Here is a 19485-nt window from a genome sequence, read left to right as displayed (position 1 = left end):
GTTTCAGGGCATCTCAGCAGATCATCATCAGGGTAGTGTCCTCAGTCTAATCACCTTCAACTACTTCATCAATGACATTCCCTCCATTGAAAGGTCATAAAAGGGATGTTCAGCACCATTTGAGACTCCTTGGGTACTGAAGCAGTCCATGGCCAAATGCAACAAGAGCCAGAAAATATCCAGAGTTGGAATGAAATGTGGCATGTAATCCTCATGCCACACAAACACCAGGCAATGATCATCTCCAGTAACAGGCAATCCGGGTGGCACAGTGGTTAGCACTGCTGCCTCTCAGCGCCAAAGACACGGGTCCAATTCCCGCCTTGGGCAACTGTGTGTGTGGAGTTTGCACATTCTCCCAGTGTCTGCGTGGGTTTCCTCCGGGTGCTCCGGTTTCCTCCCACAGTCCAAAGATGTGCAGGTTAGGTGAATTGGCTATGCTAAATTGCCCATAGAGTCAGGTGAAGGAGTAAATGTAGGGGAATGGGTCTGGGTGGGTTGCTCTTCGGAGGGTCGGTGTGGACTTGTTGGGCTGAAGGGCCTGTTTCCACACTAAGTAATCTAATTTAATTGCCACTCCTTGATGTTCAATGGCATTACCATCACTGAATCCCTCACTATGAGGGTTACCATGGACCAGAAACTCAACTGGACTTGCCATATAAATACAGTGACTATATAAGGAGGTCTGTAGTTAGGCTGATCACAGCAAATAACTCACTTCCTAACTCCCCAAAGCCTGTCCACTATCTAGAAGGCACAATTAAGGATTGTGATAGAATACTCCCTACTTGTCTGGAATGAGCACAGCTCCAACAACACAGAAGAAGTCAGACACCATCCAGGACAAAGGAGCCAGCTTGAACAACATCCACTCCCTCCACTGCATACACTGATGCTTAGTAGCAGCAGTGTGTACTATCTACAAGATGCACTGCAAAAGTTCAAACAAGATCATTAGACAATACCTTTCTACACAATCACTTCCACACAGAAGGTCAAGGGCAGCAGACTGCTGGGAACACCACCAACTGCAAGTTCTCCTCCAAACCACTCACCATTCTGACTTGGAAAAATATCACCATTCTTCCACTGTCACTAGGTCAAAATCCTGGAACTTTCTCCCTAATGGAATTGTGGGTCCACCTACAGCACGCCACCTTGGTGGTAATAAGCGGGCAACGGTTTGGTATAATGTAGAAAAACACGATGTGCTGAATGCTATGGAACAAAGGAATTTGAGAGTGTTTTTGTTATTAATCACAGGTGATAAGTGTAATCAAAATAACAAAAGAAATGTTGGTCTTTGTTGCATGGAGAATGGAGTATAAAAAGTAAGGAAGTCTTGCTTCCACAATATGAAGCATCAGTGACACTAGGCCTGAAGTACTGTGCGCTGTTTGGTCTTTTTAAAGTGGGGTATACTTGCATTAATAGCAATTCAGCAAAGATTCACCAGGCTGTTTCTTGGGGAGAAGTGTTTCTTATGAGGAATGTTGATAAATCAGCCAATACTCACTGGTATTAGATAAACAAAACACTTTGTGGGGGCTTGACAAGATAGATGCTCAGGGGAAATGAATAAAATACTGTTTGGGCCTCAACTAAAGAGTGCAAAACCAATTTATGGAAATAATTCCACAAATGAGAGAATTCAGTTAACAGAGATCAGAAAAGCTTGGTTTGTTCTTCTTAGAGAGAAAATTGAAAGTAAATTTAACAGAGGTGTACAAATTCATGAATATCAATCACAGAAAAGTAGTGGAATCAAGGAGGAAGTAATAGCAGAACATTTAGAAAATAAACTAATAAAGCAGAATTGTGGCTTCATGAAAGGGAAGTGGTGGCTGCCTAATTTATGAGAGTTTTTCGAGGTAGTCTCAACCAGAAAGGAGAGAGCGAGAGAGAGCGAGAGAGCGAGAGCGAGAGCGAGCGAAAACCAGCACATATTGTATGTCTGTTATTACTTCTTTAATAATTGATTGTAGTACTTTTCAACAATAGATATTAGGCTATTTAGCCTACAGTTATTTACTTTTTGCCTCTCTTCCTTTATGAATATGGTGTCATATTGGCAGCTTTCCAATTCTCCTGTACTTCTGTGGAATCCAAGGATTTTTGGAAAATTACTACCAAATGCACCCACTATCTCTGTACCGACCTTTAGGATCCTAGTATGCAGAATATCATGACCAGGGGACTTATCTGCCTTTAGTTCCATTAATTTGTCTGATACTATTTCTCAAGTGTTGTTGAAAGTGCTTAATTCAACATCCTCTCTCCCACCCACCCCTTTATTCTTCAGTATTAATGGGATGTTCTAAGTATCTTCCACTGTAAAGACTGACACAAAATAAATACCTATTTAACTCTGTGCTATTTCCTTATTCCCCATAACTGTTTCCAAAGATCCATTTTCTAAGGAGCCTATTTACTTTTGACTTCTCTCTTTCTGTTTATATATTTAAAGTAGTTCTTGGCAGTTTATATTTCTTACTAGTCTGTGCTCATTGTTTAATTCTCTATTACATTTTTACTCCTCCATTATTAGATTCTGAATTTGTCCCAATCTTCAGGCTCATCACCGACTGGCAGTGAAGTGCTTTAATAACGCTAAAGCAGTCACAAAAAATGAATAGAAATTCCACCCCAGGACCTGATCAAATGTACCCGAAAACTCTGTGGGAGGCTAGGGAAGTGATTCCTAGGCCTGTTGCTGAGATGTTTATATCATCGACACCCACCCAGTTGGGATGAGGAAGACTGGAGGTTGGCTAATGTAGTGCCACTATTTAAGAAAGGTGATAAGAAAAGTCAGGGAACGATAGACTGGTATGCCTGACATCGGTGGTCAGCAAGTTATTGGAGGGAGTCCTGAGGGACAGGATTTACGTGTATTTGGAAAGGCAAGGACTAGTTAGGGATAGTTAACATGGCTTTGTATGTGGAAAATAGTGTCTCAATAACTGGAGTTTTTTTGAAGAAGTAACAAAATGAATTGATGAGGCAGGGTGTGAACACAATCTATATGGACTTCAGTAAGGCATTCAACAAGATTCCTTAGGGTAGACTGGTTAGCAAGGTTTGATCACATCGAATACAGGGAGAACCAACCATTTGGATATAGAACGGGCATGAAGGTAGAAGACAGAGGATGGTGGTGGTGGAGGGTTGCTTTTCAGAGTGGAGGTAAGTGACCAGTTGTGTGCCGCAAGGATTGGTGCTGGATCTGCTGCTTTTTGTCATTTATATAAATGGTTTGGATGTCAACATAAGCTTGCAGACGACACCAAAACTGGAGGTGTAGTAGACAGCGAAGGTTACCTTAGAGTACAATGGGATCTTGATCAGATGACCAAGGAGTGACAGATGGAGTTTAATTTAGATAAATGTGAGGTGTTGCATTTAGAAAGGCAAGTCAAGGCAGGACTTACATACTTAATGGTAAGGTCCTGGGGAATGTTGCGGAATAAAGATACTTTGGAGTGCAGGTTCACAGTTCCTTGAAAATGAAGATGCAGTTAGATAGGATAGTGGAGGTGGTGTTTGGTATGCTTGCCTTTATTGGCTAGTGCATGGAATATAGGATTGAGCGGTCATGTTGCAGCTCTACAGAAAATTAGTTAGGCTGTTTTTGGAATTCTGGTCTCCCTGCTATAGGAAGGAAATTGCAAAACTTGAACCAAGAGATCATGCAAGAGAGAAAGCATGTGACAGTGAGTAAGAGCGACAGCATGCAAAAATGCAGACATGTGAATTCTTGTCTATTTCCAGGCTACCTAGAAGGGACAAAAGTTCTATTGGTCTGTTCAAAGTTAAATGAAGGGTAAGGATGCAGACAAGCTAGGGACTTTTACACCAGGAGCTCAAATTTCTGACTCTGGAAGAGACTTTTTGGAGAGGCTAGTTGACTCAGTGGAGGCCCAGACTTAATGAGGGTTAACCTTTTTTAAAGGTTGGTCTTTTGTTTGACAAATTAAAAGGTAACAACAGGGGCAATGCAGCCTAACCCTATACAACCACATTCCCCATGGGACCCAAATTAAAGTTTCACAAATGTAGAGTTGAAGAATGGAGTGGGTTAGTGGCATCTGATACCACTGGTCACATATAAATCATAAAAATTGCAGTAGGGATTTATCCTGTGTATATATTTTGGGTCCCAAATTTTTGCATGGTATAGTCATGATCAGAACAGCATGATCTGAGGAATTCTATAGTTTGCATTCACATGATTTCTATTGAAAGTTAAGACCTCAGCCTAAATCTGGCATTAATATTGTTTATTAATTAGTGGTAGAAAAATGCTTTTGTACAGTACCAAAATCATCCTACCTATGGATTAAAAGATCGGCTGATGTTGCTTCCTTGGTTCTGTAAAGTTACGAGGATGTCATCAATTTTTTCCATGTTCTCTTCTGCAGTAATGGTTGATGACAGTTGTCTTGTGTCAGTCAGCTGCTGGGGAAGAAGTGTAGAAACAGCTTGTCCTTCAGACGGTGCCTGTCCTGGCTGGCTCATCGCAAGTAGTTGATCAGATAACGTTGATGGTCCAGTGGGACATGGTTGGGATACATTTGTTATATTCATTAACTGTCCACAATCTGTAGAAATAAGATTTTGTGTATATTTCTGTGGTAACAAATGGTCGTGTTATATTCTTTACTTGAACCTTAATACTTCTTTTCATTCTCTATGCCTCTCCCCCCACTACCTTTCCCCACCCCTCTTCTTATTCAGAAGCTGTTAAACCTCTATCCATTTCTGTTCAAATGTTTTGGACTGGAAACATAAACTCTGTTGCCCTCACTCTGGGTGCTGCTTGATCTGTTTGCTCGTTCTAGCATTTTCTATATTCTATGAATGCACGTACAATATTTGTCTGCACCATGACAAAAGAATGCTAATTGGTAAGATCATGATTGGCATTTCAGAAACTGTTAATTGTTAATGTTATTTAGCTGATGAAATGCAGGCTGGTCAGATAAACTGATTGGTCAGGGCATTTCAATGGAGAAAGTTGCAGGATTGGCCGTCTCCAGAATTTGTTCCCCACCGAAAAATCAATACATCATCGTATTCTTTTCCCATCCAAAGAAAAGGGTCCAGCGTATGAACACGACTCATACGACCAGAACATGAAAGCAACAACTGAAAATCACAAAACAATTTCCCATGTAATTCTGAACATAGTCTGCATTATTTAATGAAGATGTGGAGCAGCCAGTATTGGACTGGGGTGGACAGAGTTAAAAACCACAATATCAGGTTACACACAAACAGGTTTATTTAGAAGCACTAGCTTTCAAAGTGCTGTTCCTTATGCAGGTAGCTGTGAACAGGATCATAAAACAGAATTTATTGCAAAAGATTACTGTTTCATGCAACTGAAATAACATATTGGACAAATCTAGATTGCTGTTAAGTCTTTCATCTTTTAGAATGGGTTTGCAAGTTTCGGTTCATAAAATAAATTTTTCTGAGACTTAAATTAAAGTCTCATTCTTAAGATAATCTAAGGTTTTATAAAAATAAAGGTGATATCTCAGCATAGACAATACATTAAATGTGTGAGGTTAGAGTTTATCTGTATCCCAATCTTGAGAAAGACTGGTTCTATTTCCCAAGTAGGGATTTATACAATATTACAGGGATTGACTGCCTGCAGATTGCGTGCTTTTTGACCAAAGTGAAATAGGGTGTGTGGTTGCGTGTGTGCATGCTTGGTAAAGTGAGAGGGGTGGGGATGCGTGTGTATGAGGGGAGAGAGCGTGAGAGAGAGAGCGCGAGAGAGAGAGAAAAATAGTGACATGAACCCAAGGTCCTGGTTGAAGCCATCCTCATTGGTTCAAAGCTTGGCTAACAGCCTATGCTCGGCCACTCTGTGTTGTTGGGTTTCCTGAAGTCCACCTTGGAGGATGGTCACCTAAAGATCAGAGACCGAATGTACTTGACTGCCGAAGTGTTCCCCGACTGGGAGGGAACACCCCTGCCTGGTGATTGTTGTACAGTATCCATTCAGACATTGTCGTAGCATCTGCTTGGTCTTCCCAATGTACCATGTCTCAGGGAATCCTTGCCTGCAGTGAATGATTTGATTAGATTAGATTCCCGACTGTGTGGAAACAGGCTCTTCGGCCCAACATGTCTACACTGACCCTCCAAAGAGTAACCCACTCAGATCCATTTCCCCTACATTTACCCCTAACACTATGGGCAATTTAGCATGGCCAATTCACCTGACCTGGAATGTGGGAGGAGATTGCGCAAACTCCACATTGACAGTCGCCTGAGGCAGGACTCGAACCTGAGTCCCTGCCACTGTGAGGCAGCAGTGCTAACCACTGAACCATCGTGCCATTCTTCAAACAGACGTTAGCAGAGTCACATGAGTACCTGCTGCATACATGGTGGGTGGTGTCCCCACATGTAATGGTGGTATCCACGTCGACACTCCGACACATCTTACAATGGTTGTCAGCGACAGGCTGTACAGTGTTGTGGTCCATGTTGTCCTGAAGGCTGGGCAGTTTGCTGTGAACAATAGTCTGTTTATGGTTTGGCGGTAGTTTAAAGGCGAGAAGTGGAGGCATAGGAAAGGTGCTCATCTTCATCAATAACATGTTGCAGGTTGTGAAGAACATAGCACAGATTCTCCGTTCCTGGGAAGTACTGGACAACGAAGGGTATCCTATAGGATGCATCTCATGTCTGTCTCCTGAGGAGCTCATTATAATTTCTCACTGCGGCACATCAATCGCCATTTCCATATGCAACAACGCAGAGTGGCCAAGCAGAGGCTGATAGCAAGTTCGGAACCCATGAGGATGGCCTCAAACAGGACCCTGGATTCATGTCACACTACACACACACACACTCAACCTATTATGCACACATACAAAAACAGACACACTCGAATGTGTGTATACACACACACACACACACACACACACACAAACCTATGAGCTAAATTTGCAGATACATTCTATTTTGCACAAAATGCTCAATCTGCAGGCAGTCAATCCATATAATATTTTATAATTTCCTATGTTGGAAATAGAACCAGTCTGACTCAAGACACTAATCTCATACCTTGAACACACTGTCTGAGCTGAATGTCACCATTTCTTTTACAAAATCTTAAGTTATCTCTAAAATGTGACTTAAATGTAGTTTTGGGATTTACATATTAATGAACCAAAACCTGATAGCAATCTAGGTTTGTTCAATATGTCATTAAGTTGCATGACACGGTAATGTATCTTATGATCCTGGTCCACAGTTACCTGATGAAGGAGCAACGCTCCAAAAGCTAGTGTTTCCACATAAACCTAATGACTATAATCTGGTGTTGTGTGATTTTTAACTTTACTTAATAAATGTTGTCCAATAGCAGAATTATGGGATAGATCTCATGCTTTACCACTGATGTACAGGTAGAAGTCTTCAGCAGCAACTAAAACCACCAGTCAAACCCTTTGACTGTCCGTATTGGACAGACTGCTGATTGTGCTCAACTAGAACATGCTTGCAAAGCCCATAGAGCATTTCTGACATTAGATTTGATTCTGCTGTTGGACAGAATTTATTAAATAACCCTGACTATGCTGAAAATTACACCAAAAACCAAGATTATCAGTTGCATTTAAGTGAGATTAATTGGCACACGCTAGAAGCTACACATATTCACACACAGATTTTTTTTTAATCTCACTGGCAAAAGGAATATCAACTTTTCTTTCTCGTGAGGGAAGGGTTGTGGAGATTGCTACTTCCTCATTCTCCAAGGTGATGCCCTGGCCATTGAGAGTCTACCTCCCTGGTCAGAATTTAAGAATGTGTTTGCTAACATTAAATCTTATGCACACTACATGCCAGTTAAAATCTCATGCACACAGATTTCAGGGAATGCAGCTGGAGTTGAGGGAGAGATTTGGAGGATTGGGAAGAGAGGGGTGCGAGGAGATATTGGGATCCTGGAGAGAACCAGGAGGTTGGGGTGTATGATGACAATGAGGGCCCAAGAGCTGGAGGAAACACAGCAAACCGAAATACCTGGATCCTGGGCTCTTCTTCTCTTTCCTTTTCACTCTAGGAATTCCCCACCACCCCCATTCCATGCATGGCATCCCTCTCCCTATCACTGAAATGCATTTCCAAATTCTGCATGTTTCCTGATGCACGTGCAGTAAACCATTTGCCTGTGATAAAACACGTAAGTGGATGTGAGGATGTCTATTGTAGAACTATATGTTCCCAATGGGTATGCCTGTGTAGTTACCCAAAGTTGATGTCAGCAATCACTTCCGGAATTTAGTCAGCTAACTATGACTGACAGTAAATAGTTCCTTATGTATCTCCAGGCTAACCAGCCAGCATCCGCTTCTAATGCTGTATAAACTGCTCCTCCCTTTATCAATTTAGTTTCTTGAAATGTAATCCTGATGAATGCAAGGCAAAACGTTTTGCCTTCTTGTCTCATTTAGTAGAGCTTGAACTTCCAAGAGTAATACAGGCAAAGGGCTAGATTGTTCCTAGATATTGTAGAGAATTGTGCAAGTTATCATGTTATTAGAACAGAGTATAGAAAGACAAAAAATAAAGAAAGTATTTTAAAATCATTCTTTATATTACCTTGTTCTTCCTGGTTAAGAATAAAGTTATTTATTTTGGAGAAATTACTGATTTAACAAAATTGAGAAGGAAGATTTTACTGTAATCCAGTCTTTTTTTTAAACCTTTATTAAGAAAATATTTTAATTAATAATGAAAACACTTTGCATCCTTGTCAAATTTGAACGTATCACCAAACTAGTTGGATGACTGTTTACTTTCCCAATAGTTCAGGCACTAAACTTGGATATACCTTTAATACTATTTGTTGAGTGACAAGGGATCATGGATAAATTGAACTTTCTCACAGGAAGCAAAGCTATGAAAAAGACGCACACTATTCTATATACAGGATGACACATTATTGTAAATTTAAGTTCACCAGGCAACCCTTTGCACTTGGACTTCAACATACATAGTGATAAATAATCTACATTGAGATAATGGGTTCATTTTAATGTTTATGTACGGTTTCACAATGTATCTCGCTCCAACATTTATTCACCTGATCACTTCAGTAATTTTACGCACAGAATGGGAGTTTTGACAATCATTTGGTATTGCATTTTGTAAATTTCTTCCCCTAGCAATGTCACTTTATCTTATGCTATCCCACACATTTATTCCTACAGTTTGTTAAACTTGGAGTACAAAGTTGTGAAAATGAATTCGAACAAATTTTTTTTTAAAAAAATGGACTATTCACTTTAAAAGTTCAACAAATGTTAAAGATCCTGTTTATTCAAAAACAAAAATCACTGACCCAGAACATCTGTTTTATTCACCAATTATCAGTTTTTACCATGGTCACTCACAAATGATCCATACTTCCCAGATATACTACAATATTCGACTGAGAACTTCAAGTACTGCTACTGGAAAAAGAAAATATATAAAAAAGAGCAAATTGGTGAAATGCAGTACTGGTCAGGCAGCCTAATGATAAAATATTTTTATGTCGTATGTGAGCTTTTGTGGGATTTGTTCTCAGTCTAACTTATTGTTTAGTTGCGATTAAAACTCAAGTAAAATAGGAAGAATAAGTCCTTGCCCATTCATCCAAATCTCTATTTTGTGGGGGTCATGATATCGGTGCAAACAAAACTTTTTTATTGTTTCAGATTATGCAGTAAATATTGGTCTGAATAAATATACAGCCAGATTAATGCTTGTAATATCAAAAGAGAACTGACAATAAAGAAACTCTTACATTTTTTAAAGACGACAGGGAAAATTAGGGGTCAGATAGTATTTTCGTTCCTGCCAGAGAAGGCCTCAATCCTGGAGCTTTCTAACGGAGGGGAATACATAAACTAGCATTCATCATTCAAGCTTATCTTGGCTCTTTCCAAAAGCACAATATCTCAACCTTTTGGTGAATGTTGTCATACAAGTATGAAGTTAGGTACCGATTTCTTCCCCAAGCAGGGCAATTAACTCTGTCTACTCCAAAATACCTTCAGAAGGTGAAAATTAACACATTACAATAATAATTTCTTATTGTACCTTCAAATAGTCATTACATGAGAACAAACCATATTACATGACTTCAACCTTCACTTCTCCATCTAACAAGTGGATTTTGATTTCTAAGATAATAAGGAATACAAAATGTATTCATTTAATAACCTTATCCATGTGTTTGATGTGTAAATCTTTTTGGTCTCCAATTGGATACACATGACTCCTTTTCATACCCTTAATGCAGATGGCAAACGGAAGATTTTGGATTCCCTTTATGTCAAAAAGACATATTGCATTTAAATAGTACTTTTCTTGACAACTAGACATCACAAAACACTTTACAGCTAGTGAAGTATTTTTGAGGTGTGGCCACAGAACTGAAGTAGAAAACACAGCATCTAATTTGCACACAACAAACTTTCTTGTCAATATGATGGTCACCATTTGTTACGTTGATTAAGAGATAAATATCTTAGCCAGGTCACCTGTATAACTCAGTTGTTCTTCTTTAGAAGAGTGCAGAGGAATTTTTTTACATCTACCAAACAGGTAAATACAACTTCAGTTTAGCGAACTGAAAGATGGCACTTTCAACAATACATTACTCCTTAGTACTACAGTGGAGTATCAGCTTTGATTTTTGTGCTCATGTACTGGATTTCAACCCAGAATCTTGTGAGTCACAGATGAGAGTTCACAAAATATTACTTTGCAATTAAATTAGCACTGATTTGGGACAAAAAAAACACTTTAGAAATATTTAATTTGGTGGGCAAACATCTTTGTTGACTGACTGAAATTTAATTCTTAGATTACACTTACCATTTTGAATTCCAAACAAATACAAGCCAGTAGGTTGTTGGGCAGGTGCAGGTGTACTTTGAAGCTGATTCATCGTTCCTTGTGGGTGAAAAAGTGTACTTTGTTGTTGACTTGGTACAGATGTGGTGGTCTGAAGTACAGACAGATTACTTTGTGGGTTGAAAATAGTGGACTGTTGCATCTCTTGTTGATTTATATCGTTCTGCAATGCAGACATTGAAGTCTGGGAAATGAATAGTGTGACCTGCTGACTTTGAGAATCTCCTGAACTCTGAACTAACTGCATTTGAGGTTGGCTGTGAAAAACTGATGGCTGTTGTTCATCTGCCTGACGTGTCCCACTATTTTGAAGTGTTGAAACTGTGGTCTGATTTTGGAATTGCATGGATGATTGTTGTTCTTGATTAACAGCCACCATATTAGGTTGAGTATGAAAAAGATTTTGGTTTTGCTGCTCCTGGGAAGCCAAATTTGTATTCATTGGAGGCACGGTACTCTGAGAATGCACAGTACTCCGAGAATTAAAAAGGACATTCTGTTGTTGCTCCTGGGAAGTCATGCTGCTATTTATTGGAGAAATAGCGTTTTGAGAGTTAAAAAGAACATTCTGAGGTTGATCTTGAGGTGAAGTATTGTTGTGCAGTGTAGCTATTGAGTGTTGGGTCTGAAACATTGATGCTTGCTGATTTTGAGGAGAAGTGTTAGCCTGGGGAGAGGACATTGTGACCTGATGTTGAAAAAGACTCTGTTGTTGATGTTGCTGCTCTTGAGGAATCATGGTACTCTGAATCTGAGACATGAGAGTCTGGGTCTGAAAGACATTCACAGATTGCTGCTCAGGATCTCCTGAACTCTGGAGTGCTTGGATTGAGCTTTGGGGTGAATAGAAGTTTACTGGTTGCTTATCTTGTGACATGTTGCTATCTTGAAGTGGAGGCAAAGAGTTTGGAGAAAGAAAGAGTGTGCTTTGTTGCTGGTCTTGGCCAATTGAGGAACCTTGAAGAACTGCCATTGAATTTTGAGGATGGAACAATGTTGACTGTACTTGATCCTGGGAAGCAGCATTGTTCTGATGTGGTAGCATCGTGCTAGAGCAATGATAAAGTCCAGATTGTGATTCTTGAGAATGGCTTGTACTTTGAACTTGATTTAGAGAATTTTGTGGATGGAACAGTTCAGATGATGGATGCGATTGCTGCAGGAAGTTTCCAGGTTGCATTGACAGCATTTCTCCACCCTGTTGAAAAATCCCAGATTGCTGTGAAGAGCCACCACTTTTTACATGTATCATACCATCTGTATTAGAAAACAAAGTGACTTGAGGCTGGCTATCTCCACTCTGCTGCATCTGCACAATAGACTCAAACATGTTGGTTTGTCTCTGGTTCGACTGCACTGAGGTCTCTTCCACTGTAACCATTGAGTTAGAGCACTGAAAAACACTTGGGGAAGAAGTTGCCTGCTGAGGATTTCCTTTGTTTTCTTTCCCTGCAACAGTTGCAGCAGGTGAAAATATTCCACTGTGGGATATTTGATGCTGGTTTTCATCGCTGGACTGCAAACTAGACACAGCATGAGTGGACTGCTGAAAAATATCACCTTGCTGGAGGGCTCCATTTAAAGAACCTTGGGCACTCATTACTTTAGAGGATTGGTACATATCTGACTGGAGTTGTCCTGATCCAGGGCATATGTTCTGTTGCATTTCCATCAAAATGTCTGTCGAGGTTTCTAACACTTGTTGATTTGACAATGAATTCTCAGGTGCAGAGAGAACATTGTCTGACCTAGGAAGCGATGTGTTGTCAGAATTTGAGAATAAACCTTGAGTGAGGGAGTTCTGCATAGAATTGACTTGATGGAATAAATCTGCATTGATCTGGTCTTGTACCTGCTCCACAGGTTGCTGCATTGTCTCAGATGTGCTAGATCCAGTAAATAAAACAGAAGTTAATTGCTGCTGACTTGCCTCCAAAGCTTGATGAACAAGACTAACATTGTCACTTCTGCCACTGTTAGCATTTGTTTGAAAGTTTCTTTGTTGCATAGAGTGCAAAGCATTCTGCAACTGTGATACACTGTCACTTGGTTGAAATAAGTTTGGTGAATGCTCTTGCAGGGCCTGGGCCTGTGCTTGTGTTGTTGATTGTTGTTGTTGCTTCTGGTGCTGATGTTTTTGCTGCCGGGCAGACTCAGGAATTTGGGATAAGGATATCTTGGCTGCATCAGCTTGCAAAATTTCTCTTGTTTGTACCTCCCTTGAATCTAGCAATATGTGAGCATTGTGAAACTGGGTTGTTTGTTGAAGCAAACCTTCATTATTCTGGAGCTGGCTGGAACATTTAGATGCTGGAAAAGGACATGGCTGAGAAATGTCTTGTTTTTGTACAGTTGTCAAAGTATCTGTATTTGGAAACATACTTGGTTGAATTTGCTGGCACTGCTCAGTGTCGCCCCCTTGATGAGACACAGATACAGAGAATGGTGCACTTGCTTGGACATTAGAGGAGATTTCCAAAGGTGGCTGTCCTGCTCCCACCTCTTGAACCTTAACAAATAAAACATAAAACTCACTTAAAACAATATTTATAAACATGTATTTTCTAATCAACCAATTCAGAAATGATTTTACACACCTCTGGAACAGGTGGGACTTAAACCCAGGCCTCCTGGCCCACGGGTATGACTATTGATTTTTTAAAAACTTAAAAAATCATATTTTACATCCTTGTCGAAAAGGGCGGCGCTGGAAAAGGGCAACAGGTGAGGCAGCATCCAAGGAGCAGGCAATTCAATGTTTCAGACATAAACCCTTCATCAGGAATAATATTCCCGATTTTGGGCTTATGCCAAAAACACCGACTTACCTGCTCCTCGGATACTATCCGATCTGCTGTGCTTTTCCAGCACCACCCTTTTTGACCGACTTCTCCAGCATCTGCAGTTCTTCCCTTCTCCATATTTTATATCCTTACAGAGCTAAACCTGTTTGATAGTTTAGAAAATTCTGCAACTGGTGGTAATTGCCCATTGTTAGATGGAAAATGTGTATGTGCATATCTAGATGTCAACATTAACACACCGACAGATCAGGATATAAACAGAAAAATAGACTCAGAAAACATGAGAGTGTATAGGCTATTCAGCCCTTTGAGCCTACTCGATCATTTAACATGATAATGACTGATCATCAACTTGGTACCTGTTCCTACTTTCTCCCCATATCCTTTGCTGTCACTATCCTAAGGATTATGCCTAAATCCTTGAAAACATTAAATGCTTTCAACTGCTTCTGTGGCAGAGGATTCCACAGCCTCACTACTCGACACCGTGTCTTTACACCGTGACCGCTGGTTCTCGATTCCCCAGTCATTGGAAACATCCTTCTTGTGTTTATTGTCCAGTCCTGATAAAATTCTATAGTTTATATGACATTTCCCCTCATGCCTCTAAACTCCAGCGAGCTTCATCCTAACCGATCCAGTGCTTCTTGATCCAGCAGTTCTGCAATCCCAGGGAATCAGTCTGGTTAACCTTTCACAATTCATCCATAGCCAGAATATCCTTCCTCAGTTGAGGAGACTAAAACTGAACACAATACTCCAGGTGTAGTCTCACTAAGCCCCTGTATAATTACATAAAACATCCCTGTACTTGAATTCTTTACGTACATAGGCCAACACATTACTTGCCTTCTGCTCGACTGGGATGTTTACTTTCAGCATTTAGTGTACAAGAAAACATAAGTCTTGTTTCATCTCTTCCTTTCCCTATCTAACACCACTTAAGTCATAATCGGACTTCTTGTTTTTGCAATCAAACTGGATAACGCCACATTTATCTACGTTATACTTCAGCTCCTATGCATTTGCTCAATCATTCAACTTGTCCAAATGACAATGAAGCATCTCTGCATCTTCCTAACAGCTCACCCTCCCAACTAGCTTTATGTTGTGTCTGCAAACTTGGGAGATATTTTAATTACTTCCTTCATCTAACCATATTTAACTCTAATTCAACTTTCCCAAAATCTGAAGCTAATGTTGATAGCTACCTAGAAATCAAAAGTTTGATTAAAAGACTGCAAGAACATTACTAAAAATGTATTATATAAGAAGACTAAATATGAGAAGCCAAAACTAATGATGAAAAAGTATCAAGATTCAAAGTGCTACACATGAAGGAAAAATAGAGTAAAGATATGTTTTTAAAACAAAGCATTATATACAAGAACTTTTCTTCCCTCATTAAAAAAAAGCATTTCTATCCATTTGGGGATATAAAAATCATACTTCAAAAGCTGCAGATGGTGTCTGATTTGATACCACATCCATTGGAGTCGTTGCTTCTTTCTTTATCACAACTGATGGCAGTATGGGTGATAGCAAAGTAGTAGGGAGATCCGCTTCTTCCAAGGAACAGCCTGGGACTTTCATTCCTGAAGCTATGAAGAAGTTTAAAAACAAGTCATACTTTAACCATACCGAAAAACCAATTCATGTTGGTTATAATGGTAATATTAATAGTTTCACCTTGACTAACATTTCAGGTTTAACTGAGTACATTCAATGCATTTGTTAAGATATTTCATTAGTCAAACGAGTGGTTTTTCTGCAGGACATAAGCAAACTCCTTTCATTACTATAGCCACCTTATTTTCAGATTAATTCTTCCCCAAAATTGCATACTCACCCTAACGTCAATACATTTTCAATTTTAATCACTGCAAATTCCCAACTGAACAATAGCTTTGAGTGTATTTTTTAATTTAGAAGAAATGCAGAGATATAGCAAACTTTGAGCAATTTGAGGGGCTGGTAACAGGCTTAAAAGAACTGACCAAATTTCTTAAAGTGGGATCAAAATGGGAGAATGCTATTGTGAAGCAGAGACAGAGGAAGGCACTGCCACATATTATGGAGTATAGGGAGAAGGGAAGCTCAGGACAGCACAAGTGTGGTGATCAGATAGGTTGATGTGATCTTCATGACGCCTTGCTTTGCTTTATTCCCCCATTTATTTTCTGCATGCTGTTGACTCCACAGATTTTTCAGAGCTCCTCAAAAGCTCTTTTTCATATTTGGTTGGATTGACTTCTCCAATTGCATCTTTATTTTCTATGTGCTCCTCAGCTTTCAAGAGGCATTCCTCTGATGAGCTTCATTATTTATGAAGAACTTGTGGCTTTAAACTTCATTTTATCCAGCTAAGTGAACTTTACTGTTCTTGGTCCTTTGGTTTCACTGGCAATACACCATCATCCTCTCTTAGTACATCAAATCCACTCTTTAATTTTACTAATATCTGAAATCACCATGTATATTTACTGGATCCCTGTATCAGCCTCTGCAGGCTTAAAATAAGCCTTCAGAGGTTGCTTTGACTAACAACATCCAGGGTAGGTAGACAGACACACTGCTCCTTGAACAGTATGAGGATCACTCCAACTCCATAAAATGCCTTTAAACTTGGATAAAGTGTTGAGATACTCCATGTTAACTCCAACCTGAAGTTGAGTTAGCTTCATCCCTAAATAAGCATAAAATTGTAAAAGAAAGAATTGCTGGTCAGGAAAAACCTCTACCCAAGATGTAAACAAGGTGAGTACAAATATCAGAATGTGTCAAAAGTTGTCATGCTGAAGAAAACATCATCAGAAAGAAGCAAATCACTGGAACAGAAGCAGAAAACTATTGCTTGATTATGCAGATCTAGATTGTGTTTGTTAAGGGCAGTAAGGCCAATTAAAACTAATAGTTATAGGAATTATAAGAATAAGTAATCAAACTAAATGAAGGATTTATATAAAATATGTCTGTGTTCTCGACTCCTCCAGCTTCAAAATCAAATAAATGCAGTTGTTAACAAAGATTAAAAGCTTGGTCTGAATTTCATATTTGGACAGGAAAACTTTGTTACAAAACCTGTTACAACCTGTTACAAAATTGTAACAGTACTGGCATTCACCCAACAACATAGAAAATGTACTGCCCACAAAAAGCCGGACAAATCAAAATCAAATAATAATTGACCGTCAAGCTCAATCATCATTGAGTGAAGCAAGGTATTACTTAGTGCTTTCAAGCAGCACTCACCTCACCTAAAACCTACTTACAGAAGCTCAGTTTGGACTCTGACTTTATAAGAGGATGTGAAAAGGGTAGTGGTAACTTGGATTCTGTGAGGGCCACTCGGTTTCATTCCAACATTAGTACAAACATGGAAAAGAAAGCTAAACTCCAGTTGTAAGCAGAGGGCGACTGCCCCTGACATCAAGGCAGCATTTGACTGAATATCAAGGAGCGGTAACAAATATGAAATCGCTGGAATTTGGGAAAAACTGATCACTGGTTGAAATATGGCTTCCACAAAATTTATTGGAGGATCATCATCCCAAGACTAGGACAGAGACACAGAAGTTCCTCAGATAACACCCTAGGTCAATCACTTTCATCAGTGACATTCTTCTATCATTAATGAGAAAAAAACTTCAAGACAAACTTTGTATTTCGGAGCTTTTCAGATTTCGGACAAAAGATCATCTACCTTTTCTGTGTGCCATTCTTGTCATCTCAACAGGAAGGATATGATAGCATGACATTAGATTATATTTTTTTAAGATTAGACTCTCTACAAGGTGGAAACAGGCCCTTCGGACCAATAAGCCCATACCGACCATCCAAACAGTAACTCACCCAGAGCCATTCCCCTACCCTATATTTACTCCTGACTAATGCACCTAACACTATGGGCAATTTAGCATGGCCAATTCACCTAACCTGCACAACTTTGGACTGTGGGAGGAAACCGGAGCACCCAGAGAAAACCTACACAGACACAGGGGGAATGTGCAAACTCTACACAGACAGACAGTCGCCCGAGACAGGAATTGAACCCGGGTTCCTAGCACTGTGAGGCAGCAGTGTTAACCACTGAGCCACTGAATGCCCTTAGAAAGGGTACAGAATAGATTTACTGGGATATTGCATGGGATAGAGACATTGAGTCATAAGAAGAGACTAAGTACGTTTGGATTGTTTTCTTTAGAGTAGAGAACATAGAACATTACAGCGCAGTACAGGCCCTTCGGCCCTCGATGTTGCGCTGCCCTTTCATACTAATCTGAAGCCCATCCCGCCTACACTATTCCATGTATGTCCATATGCCTGTCCAATGACTACTTAAATGCACTTAAACTTGGCGAATCTACTACCGTTGCAGGCAAAGCATTCTATACCCTTACTACTCTGAGTAAAGAAACTACCTCTGACATCTGTTATAGACCTATCCCCCCTCACTTTAAAGTTGTGTCCACCAATGTTTGCCATTCCCATACTTGGAAAAAGGCTCTCCCTGTCCACCCTATCGAGCTCTCTGATTATCTTGTATGTCTCTATTAAGTCACCTTTCAACCTTCTCTCTAACGAGAACAGCCTCAAGTCCCTCAGCCTTTCCTTGTAAGGCATTCCTTCCATACCAGTTGAAAATGTGTTGCTGGTTAAAGCACAGCAGGTCAGGCAGCATCCAAGGAACAGGAAATTCGACGTTTCGGGCATAAGCCCTTCATCAGGAATGAGGAGAGAGTGCCAGGCAGGCTAAGAGAAAAGGTAGGGAGGAGGAACTTGGGGGAGGGGCGATGGAGATGTGATAGGTGGAAGGAGGTCAAGGTGAAGGTGATAGGCCGGAGTGGGGTGGGGGCGGAGAGGTTAGGAAGAAGATTGCAGGTTGGGAGGGCGGTGCTGAGTTGAGGGAACCGACTGAGGCAAGGTGGGGGGAGGGGAAATGAGGAAACTAGAGAAATCCGAGTTCATCCCTTGTGGTTGGAGAGTTCCCAGGCGGAAGATGAGGCGTTCTTCCTCCAACTGTCGTGTTGTTATGCTTTGCCGGTGGAGGAGTCCAAGGACCTGCATGTCCTCAGTGGAGTGGGAGGGAGAGTTAAAGTGTTGAGCCACGGGATGGTTGGGTTGGTTGGTCCGGGCGTCCCTGAGGTGTTCTCTGAAGCGTTCTGCAAGTAAGCGGCCCGTCTCCCCAATGTAGAGGAGGCCACATCGGGTGCAGCGGATGCAATAGATGATGTGTGTGGAGGTGCAGGTGAACTTGTGGCGGATATAGAAGGATCCCTTGGGGCCTTGGAGGGAAGTGAGGGAGAAGGTGTGGGCGCAAGTTTTACATTTCCTGCGGTTGCAGGGGAAGGTGCCGGGAGTGGAGGTTGGGTTGGTGGGGGGTGTGGACCTGACGAGGGAGTCACGAAGGGAGTGGTCTTTGCGGAACGCTGATAGGGGAGGGGAGGGAAATATATCCCTGGTGGTGGGGTCCGTTTGGAGGTGGCGGAAATGACGGTGGATGATACGCTGTATGCGGAGGTTGGTGGGGTGGTAGGTGAGAACCAGTGGGATTCTGTCTTGGTGGCAGTTGGAGGGGCGGGGCTCAAGGGCGGAGGAGCGGGAAGTGGAGGAGATGCGGTGGAGGGCATCGTCGATCACGTTTGGGGGGAATCTGCGGTCCTTGAAGGAGGAGGCCATCTGGGCTGTGCGGTGTTGGAACTGGTCCTCCTGGGAGCAGATGCGGCGGAGACGAAGGAATTGG

General features: G+C 40.9%; 1 protein-coding gene across 3 annotated transcripts in view; it reads right to left on the bottom strand.

Moving 5' to 3' along the window:
- nfat5b (nuclear factor of activated T cells 5b) overlaps nt 1-19485 on the bottom strand; it is a 240308-nt gene that overhangs the window by 16323 nt on the left and 204500 nt on the right. For all 3 annotated transcript variants that reach the window (XM_060838016.1, XM_060838013.1, XM_060838014.1), the window contains exons 12-14: nt 15192-15343; nt 10900-13447; nt 4336-4604 (exon numbers count right to left, since the gene is read on the bottom strand). In XM_060838016.1, the coding sequence (XP_060693999.1) occupies nt 4336-4604; nt 10900-13447; nt 15192-15343 (2969 nt within the window). The remainder of the gene's footprint in view (nt 1-4335; nt 4605-10899; nt 13448-15191; nt 15344-19485) is intronic.

The sequence above is a fragment of the Hemiscyllium ocellatum genome, chromosome 17, assembly GCF_020745735.1.
Source record: "Hemiscyllium ocellatum isolate sHemOce1 chromosome 17, sHemOce1.pat.X.cur, whole genome shotgun sequence".
Lineage (NCBI taxonomy): Eukaryota > Metazoa > Chordata > Chondrichthyes > Orectolobiformes > Hemiscylliidae > Hemiscyllium > Hemiscyllium ocellatum.
This window is presented reverse-complemented; position numbering and strand designations above follow the sequence as displayed.